We start from the raw sequence: 9146 nt of genomic DNA on the forward strand, positions 1-9146 counted from the left end.
TTGTTAATAATTTTATTGTTTTTTTTATGGACACCACAAACATTCCTCTTCATGGACCATCCTTGTTACATTCAAAAATAATTGAGAATAAACCTAAAATTAGTAAGGGTTAGGAACCAAATAATAATATGACCAATCCAACAAACTCATGAACAATGTGTTGGAAAAAAGTCTCTTAAGGGGAGAGAGTTTAAAAACAATGAGAGACTAAATGTGTAGATTTAAAAGTGAGATCAAAGTATTATTTTCCACATACATATCACGAGATATCATGAAAGTAAACCCATGCTTAAAAAGTTATTGATTATCAAATTTTGGGTGTTATATACTTTAAGAAATACAATGATTGCTTCCATATTGAATAGCTATAATACCATTTAAATGGTGTAGTGCTTATAGTGTGGCACAATAATGAGTCGTCCCACGAAGTGAAAGCAACCACCAAAACCAACACTTCGTTCCTCTATTAATAGCACTCGACGATAGACACGTTTTTTTATACTTTGTAGATAGTGGGAATCGCCGTTAGGACCATTAGTGTTAGTCAAACAACCCACTCTTTCACGTTTCAAAGTCCTCGGTCTTGGAGTAACCGGTCCGGGTTTTATAATCGGCTACGCCAGGTTAAATGAATGGTCCGATTTCAATTTTTAATTACTACCACACGGTATATAAGATAATGATTGTGTATAAACTGAATGTTCATAATATAACACCATACCATCTCATGGGTCATGGGCAACTTCGGTCACAAAATTCATGGTTCGACAACATTGAAAAGATCTACCGTCACACAAACAAGATGAAGTTATGCGTGTCTTACAAATGAAACACATAAGTACATAACTATGAAGAGAAACAAGATATTACAACCAAAATTCAAACCTCATATACGCGCAACATATGAATTTGCTTGTGTGACATATCTAACCCAACGATACGGATTATAAGTTTTGGACTTCTTAGCGATCTGCAAGTATTTCACCTACAAGAAAATCATATCATGTCTGAAGAATCAGTATTTGACCGTTGATACAACTAAGTGGATCATGATATGGCCCATTAACTAACTAATGGATTATGATATGGGCCATTAAGTAATGGATCAGAATTTTGTGCAATGAGTGTTGGCATTTTCTCTCAAAAACAGTTATTCTTACCTGGAGTCTTGAGCAATTGTACATCGGTATAGTGAAAGTCATGCTGACAGGTCCAGCTTCTTTTGTTATAATGCCTGTGATCCATCGGTATAGTGAAAGTTAGAACATTTGACACATCAACTATGAAGAAATTGTTATTATTTAAAAGTTTTTGATGTTAATCCTAGAAAGCATACCATGCGATTCATGTGCGAATGTTAATTTGGCACGCAGTGTATGTTCAGATCCACCAACAATCTGGAAAGAATTGTGATATTAAAAACTATATGAAAATTTGTAATAATTAAAAGGTGAAATTGTAGGTTAATTTGTGGAAAGTTAGAACTTAACAAGAAATAACCTTTTTTAACGTCCACTCGATTTTCTTATTCGGTTCCTTGAAATCAGTCACTTGTCCAACTGCTCCGGATTCCAACTCAAAACTAACCCTATAAAACTCCAACAAAATTGCATTAGGAAAATATAGCATATATATCAGAATCAAAATATATATTTATCATAAACAATACTTTATAAACATCAAACCAAAAACTACGAAATGATCATAGCCAAAAATATGTGTTTTCTTGCACCACAAACTACAAAACCCTGGAACAAGTTATAAACTTGTGCTTTAGCTTAAAATTTAAAACCACATTATGTATTCCCTACGAAGATTTCAAACTCAATAGTCAATAGATACCTAATAAATTGCATGTGATAATATTTTATATATCTTAAAGAAAATCAAATAAGAAAATTTAAGCTGGGCCGATTGACTTTGGCGAATAAAGGAAAGTATGATAGTTTTTTACAATGAAAGGTGTACAAATGAATTTGTTTTCTTTTTCATTAAACTAATGTGAGACAACAAATTTACAAACAGATGACGTAATTGCCGGTGTGTGTAACACAACTATCCATTATTAGGCTTGTAAACAAAACAAATGTTCAGTTAACCGTTCGTTAACTTAATAAACAAATGGACATGAAAAATTGTTTTGCTCATTTAGTTAAACGAACGAGCATGAACACATGCCTTGTTCCTTCATTTATGTTCGTGAAAGTTCATTCATCTATGCTCGTTTACGTTCGTCCATTTACGTTCATTTATGTTTGTTTAAGTTTGTTCGTTATGATAACTATTAAAAATATTTAGGCTAATAACTAATTACAATTTAGTGTCGTTATACGAAATTTATACATTGCCTCTTACAATTTAGTCTAGTTTAGTTAAGTATTTATCAAAATGTGAAAACTAGCCTATTAGCAGAACAAAACAAGAAATACAGAGAAAACAATATGATTATCATATGAATGAATTGACTCGTTAGGGAGTAAGGTTACTACTTCAACAGAAAAGAATACGTTTAATATAATTATGATGGTTGTAAAATATTTGTGGCTAAATTAAGTTCGTTGTGCATTACTGGAATAACCTAAAATTGGTAAAGGGAAAAGAAAGAAAAATAAATAAATAGAACATTTGACCAAACTGTTTGATACGATGTTGTATTGATTATTAATACAAAATTTAAACTGTGTATATCGGATATATTATATGAAATTTTAGTGTCTGATTTACATTAAGATATTTCAGCCGTGCGATTGAGAAAAAATAAAAAGTCATATGATAGATATTTTCAGCTAAATTTTTGTTTAGATAATTGTGACGATAATTAAATTTTAAATATTTAAAATACTATTCAAAATAACTAAACAACTCAAAGTTTAAAAAACTCACGTTTACTTTTAACTAGTGTTCACTTGGTTATGTTTGTTCTCTGTGTTCAATTATGTTTATTCTTTTACATTCGTGAACCTTTCGTTTATGCTACTAGCAAATGAACCCAAACGAACATGAACACGAACAAACTCATTTTCTTAATAAACGAACATGAACAATAAAGCCCTGTTTATGTTTGATCGTTTGTTCGGTTAAAGTTAAACGAACAAATGCAAGCCTATCCACTATCTTTAGAAACATATTTTTATTTAAGATGATAAAAGGACTTCTGAAGCTAAATGACATGTACCTGGATGTATATTTTGGCACTGGCATCTGAACTACAACTGTATTTGCAGTTATATTTTGAGGGAATTCAGCACGTACTTTCAGCATCACCTCAGCCTTCAAAAAAAAATACACATATGATATCATTAGTGTACTATACTTGGTAGACACTAATATGCTAATAACATACATAACTACAACATGAAAAACACCACTAAAAGATGTCATCCATAAAACTACCAAGTACCAACCCAGTATGGGCCAGTAGACCCGTTTTGACCCGAAGCCAATTTCAATGAGGAGAGATCTACCTTAAGAGATCCTGCTTCTTCAATCAGGGTGTTAATACGGAAAGGTGGCTTAAATTCCTGGGTCATGCGATAATTCATAACAGGGAATTCACCATCAGGGGGAACCTGGAAAACACGAGCAAAATTATATTCAATCAAAAAACACAGGGTATGTGTCGTATATAAAAGCTAAAACTTAATTATGTTACTTACAAGTGCCAAAGTTCTATCCACATCAAAACTATCAAGATGCACCGATTCATGGAAATTGCAATCATCTAGTATAACAGCTCCTGATCCACTAGAACCACCATAGTCTGTTGAACAAAGCATATTAATGATCTTCTGAAAGCAGATACTCGTTGACAAATTCTTAACTTCATATGTCAGTATTACTAGCTACTAAAAGTGGCTAAATGGGTGGATGGGCAGATTGGTAACGAGTGAAAACAGAAATTTGTTGGTTTATTTTGGATTTTTATTTCTGGGGCTCTATTTTAGTTTATCTCAATTTAGGTTAGGATACTGAGTCTTTATACCGTTTCCTTATTGCCATAAATTTTATTTTGGTTAGATAGATTAGCTTCCAAGTTTTTCCATTAGAAATAGTAATTCTGCAGAGTTAATTTTCATGTCAATAAACAAGAAATGAGTTGTGAAAATCTTTGTGTTCATGCTTTGATTGGTTCAAACGTTATGGAAGAAGCTGTGAAAACTGATTGTGTGAAGTGATCAAGCACGGGTGAAAAGAAAAAAAGGATCGTGTGAAGCGATCTAAGATCGGTGAGAGACCACGACCTGTGACATTGCAATGCCCGAAGCTAACATCGACTAACTATACTGTTCAGTTGATCATGATGGAGACCATCCTAGCCGCTCATGGTCTGCGAGAGGCCATAGACCACGTGACAAGAGACACGAGACGTGGTAGAAGAAAGAAAGAAGTTCATGGCATAAGCCGTGATCCATCAGTTAATACCCAAAGATGTTCTTCAAGTTGCAAAGTGCACAGACCCAAATGACGTGTGAGATGCACTCCGTTTTCATAGAGCATTCAAAAGGTTTGTTTGTAAACACTTACAAACATGTTTGAGCTGATAAAGATGGAGTCAGAAACCATCAATGATTAAGTTAAGTGGGTTATGATTGAGATACAAAAACCTTGGATCAACACTTGATGATGAGGTGCTAGTAAGAAAGTTCTTAAAAATTCAATGCTGGAAAAATATCTATCAATTGTGGCTTCAATGAAGTTCAGAGAATGAAAACATGCTATTTAAAGAGGCAGTTAGCCAGTTAAAGCTTATGAGGAGCGGGTAAAACCCAGAGACACAAACAAAGATACACAAGGTAAGTTAACATTACATGTGACGGTGAACAATGTAAACCAAGAAATAATGATGATTATCGCCACCAAGGCCGTGAAGGTCGTGGATGGATTAACTGGGGCAGTAGAGGTCGAGTTGGTGAAATGGCAAGAGGTTGTGGCCTGTGAGGGTCGACCTGGTTCAAACACTAACCAACAAGAACTAATGAAAAGACGAGACAACTCATGTATAAAATGTTATCAACGTGGAGATTATGGTCACTTTGTGTATAAATGCATGAACCAGAAACCAAAAATGGCTCAACAGGATGACCCGACATTGCTTTGATGTCAAGACAGTTCCAATGTCAGAACTAAGGGGAAGAATGTTGGTTTATTTCTGGAGTTCTATTTTAGTTTATCTTATTTTAGGTCAGAACATTGAGTCTTTATTGCTAGATGATTTATTTTGGTCGGATAGCTTAGCCTCCAAGTTTTTCCATTATATATAGGTGTTAGGTCTCTGTAATTTTGCAGACTTAATTTTCATATCAATAAACAAGAAAAGAGTCGTTGCAGTTCACCACATCTTTGTGGTTTTGCTTTGATCCGATTGCGCATAAAAAACTATTCTACTATAATTACTTATTGTGTTCGGCGAAAACAGCTTAGGAAACTGTATGCATTTGTAGACACCTAAGGTGACTTTTGACTCATTTCACCTACTCAACCCATTTGAGGCACGTTTCAGTTTAACTATTTTTTCTTTATCATACCCAACAGTTTTGCCCCATTGCCAACAAAATACAACACAACACGGCATTTTCTATATAAATGGGTTGAAACTGTCACCTATACCACTAATGCAGTATGATAACTAGTATATCAAGTAAACTAAAACGGCTAAAAATATATACTCAATAACTGGATGAACGAATAAACTGATTGGATAGTATAGTATACCATATACCGATCTGCCACCTCTTCCTATATTCAGGTCATCATTGAGAGCTAATCGGATTTCTGGATTCCCAGTAAGATAACTCTTCATTTGAATAGTGCCATCTATCTCAGAAGTTAGTATATATCCCTGTTGAGATCAGAAAGAAGTTACAAATATAATATAGTAATACAGCATGTTCTTATTTCATAAAAGAGCATAATCTGTGTTATAAAATAACTATAACAAAACAAAAAATACTCACACTAGAGCTGAATGTGAGACTTATTTTTTCAATTATATCCACAAAAATTTCCTCCCTCCTCCTGCCACCAGGTTCATTAGCTACAACTGATTTTGTGACAGCTGTCCCTGGCATTCTTTTGTTTCCTTGCTGCATTCACAAAAGATTGCAACTTGCAAGTTATAAGATAATCAAATTCAGGTAACTTAGATTGAAAAGAAAATATATTTACTAATGATAAAGTATTTGATTGGTTATACCATAAATAGGGCAGCTGGACCAAGAGGTGGCATATGTGCTGCATCAATCATGATTGGCTCATTGAATACACATGACTTTAGAACTTCAGTCGATGTTGTTTGCACATAACCAAAATCCTGTGTTCAAAAGTTGTTAAAACTTTTAACAATCAGACATTACAATCAGCTTTTATACAGCTAACAGTGTCAAATGGATGAAAAGACTTACAATAACTTCATCAAGTAATTCATACACAAGCACAAAGTTTTTTCTTATGGAATCTTCATTGAGAATGCCAAGGTAATCTTTGGTAACACGTGCTATTCTTTGTAGAAGCTCCAATACAAGAGAAGGTGATACATTTGCTCTAGTGGTTGCAACAAACAGTAATCCAACCACCTTTACATGAAAGTAGTTGACACCATCCACATTCTATAATAACAAAACAAGTACATCACATCATATAAAATCATCACATTAACATAAACAGTCATATTAAATCTAATTTCAGGCTCAAATCAAGTTAAAAAAAGGTGAAAGCAATAAACAAATGGAGATGATTTCATGATAAGTACATCAGTAAGAGATACAGATAATGCATAAATGTTGGATATCAGGCACAAGATCACGAGTTTCATCTCAACCAGATTGACTGTTTTCGCTTAATATATTTCTTGACACACTAATTACATACCCCCCAACCATTTATTTATGCCAATTAACTTCCTAAACATATCATGGCACAGACTCCTACTTTCTAGACTTTCAAACTAATAAGGTAAAAAGGCAAATAAAGAAACTTACTAACCGATAACTTTAAACATTCAAACTATTAATTAAATACTAATTAATCTAACTCTTTCACATGGCCCCTAAAACTTTCTCTTTTAACTCGTTTCAAGATTAACTTCAACAATAAATAGCTTCTTAAAGACGATTTAAGATAACACAGCTAGCTTAACCATCAAATATGACATGAAGACGTGTTTTAACACAAACATATAATCAGATAACATGTCAAAAGGTACCTACAAAGACAGGTGGAGCCTCGGTTTCCCCGTCCTCTTTCCAGAACTTTACTTTACGAAAAAATATCTCTGCACTTCCTTTTTGAACATCACCACGGTCTGCATATGTGAAAAATAACCATAGAAAATATTATATTTAAAAACAGGTGAATATGCATAAATGATCATTAGCCAAATAGCTAATCAAACTATCATCTCTGGATTGAAAATCCCATGTATGTAAGCTACAATAAATGAAAAAACTGAATTTGTGTGTATAATGTATGAATATGCCCAATCAAGATGCTCCTTCAAATTCACAAGTCCAGTCAAGAAGCAAATACACTGCTAAGTAAGGGTTGAGATTAAGCCCAGTAGTGTAAAATGAAGTCGATAAATGATTAAAATTAATTCATATTGACCAAATCGGAGCTTCAATTCATATTTGTAGTTGATGCATTTTTCCTATTGACCAATACTATGCAGTCGATATTGCCGATATATCGGTTACTATGCAGTCGATATTGCCGATATATCACCGATATATCGGATATATCACCGATATATCGCTCATCAATCCCTTGGTAAAATATTGGTCAGAATAGTAGTACCGATACTATCGGCGATATTGACTAATATTTGACGGATATATCACCGATATTCCCGGTATTAGTGTTTTAAGTCTTAATTATCAATTTTCAGTGTTCAATGTTAGCGTTTAAAGTCTTAATCAGTTCCTACTTGCTATGATTTTTAGTGTTTTGTAAGTTGCAAAAGATTAACTTGTTAATGGTAGGAGAGTATAATGAATTATTAGTGTTAAATTGCTATATACATAAATTTTACATGATATTAAAATTACCGATATCCCACTAATCTCACCGCAATAACCAATATCTCAGATATCGGTACTTGACCGATATCCGATATTTTTCCACATTAACTGCTTAGGACCAATATCCAAACTACATCTTTCTTTCTTTTTTTTTTTACTTTATTTGACTATCGACCAGCATGGCAAAAACTATCCATTCCCTCCTACATGTGTCATAAAAATATTATAAAGGTACACAATTAAAAGCCTAAAGTTTGAAAACTTCTGCTATGATTTAACGTAATTCTTTTTATCTGTCCCGTTCAGGCGTGACTCGATTTTTGCCCATGCTGACGAACAATCCCGGATCCGCCACCATGTCCGGATTTCATAAACAGATAGTATCAAGTTATACACTATCAACTCTTGAATCAATGTATTTTCTTATGTATGCCTATTATGTTACTAAATGTGCTAATGACAACTAATTAAATGCCTTGAAATGCATCATCTCATAACCTAGAAACTAATAACATGTAAACCGGAAGCAATTACGAGTAAATACGAACAATTAAGCCCTAATTCAATCTCAAATCTAACAGAAACTGATGAATTGATAGCAAGAGAGACTCACAATCACGAAACACGATGTTATCGCCTCTCTGCGACAAGACGAAGAACTGCGAGATCATAGCTACAAGTCTCCTTCCGATTCAACTATTTCTGGAACAAATTGAATATAAGCTTCGATTATTATTAATATTATTATTAAATAAAGTGTGATTTGAATGAATATCTGGTGATGCAGTTATCAATTAAAGTGGAATTGATGAAGTAATAACAATTTGTAACGGAAAATGATGAGATCTGGTGAACATACCGTAACAAGTCGCAAGGTTCAGCAGAGACTTTCACATCGACGATATGTATCGTGGCGACCAGTGTATATATCTCTTTTTAACACTTGCTACAATAATAAAACTTCGATTTTAATTCATGTAAAAATATAAAATAACTAGAATTTTAACTTTACCGGATTCGATTAATATCAGTTATGTTCGTTACTCTATAAACAACGTTGATAAAATCCAATCGTTAAAACACAGAAAGATAAATTCGTCAAATTAATATATAAAATAAACAAAATATTTA

General features: G+C 33.3%; 1 protein-coding gene across 1 annotated transcript; it reads right to left on the reverse strand.

Annotated features, from left to right (window-relative positions):
- Positions 1-744: 744 nt before the first annotated feature.
- LOC143607369 (AP-4 complex subunit mu-like) lies at positions 745-8944 on the reverse strand. The gene is made up of 14 exons (XM_077082841.1): positions 8875-8944; positions 8629-8717; positions 7206-7300; positions 6402-6605; positions 6194-6310; positions 5955-6083; positions 5713-5839; positions 3657-3760; positions 3465-3569; positions 3176-3270; positions 1501-1588; positions 1337-1397; positions 1161-1234; positions 745-985 (listed from the first exon to the last, which is right to left on the reverse strand). The coding sequence occupies exons 2-14, from the start codon at positions 8684-8686 to the stop codon at positions 887-889; spliced, it is 1356 nt and encodes a 451-aa protein (XP_076938956.1). The 5' UTR covers positions 8687-8717; positions 8875-8944; the 3' UTR covers positions 745-886.
- Positions 8945-9146: the final 202 nt, after the last annotated feature.

Source organism: Bidens hawaiensis, unplaced genomic scaffold (genome assembly GCF_021521415.1).
Source record: "Bidens hawaiensis isolate Kalapana, Puna unplaced genomic scaffold, B.hawaiensis_p1.1 tig00002123_1, whole genome shotgun sequence".
NCBI lineage: Eukaryota > Viridiplantae > Streptophyta > Magnoliopsida > Asterales > Asteraceae > Bidens > Bidens hawaiensis.

Bases quoted from the DNA above. Each gene is read 5' to 3' on its own strand.
- LOC143607369 (XM_077082841.1), bottom strand. From the start codon at position 8,686: ATGATCTCGCAGTTCTTCGTCTTGTCGCAGAGAGGCGATAACATCGTG. The intron at 6,311-6,401 runs GTAAGTCTTTTC...TTTTGAACACAG, and splicing joins AATTACTTGATGAAGTTATT to GATTTTGGTTATGTGCAAAC. The intron at 3,570-3,656 runs GTAAGTAACATA...CGTGTTTTCCAG, and splicing joins TGGATAGAACTTTGGCACTT to GTTCCCCCTGATGGTGAATT.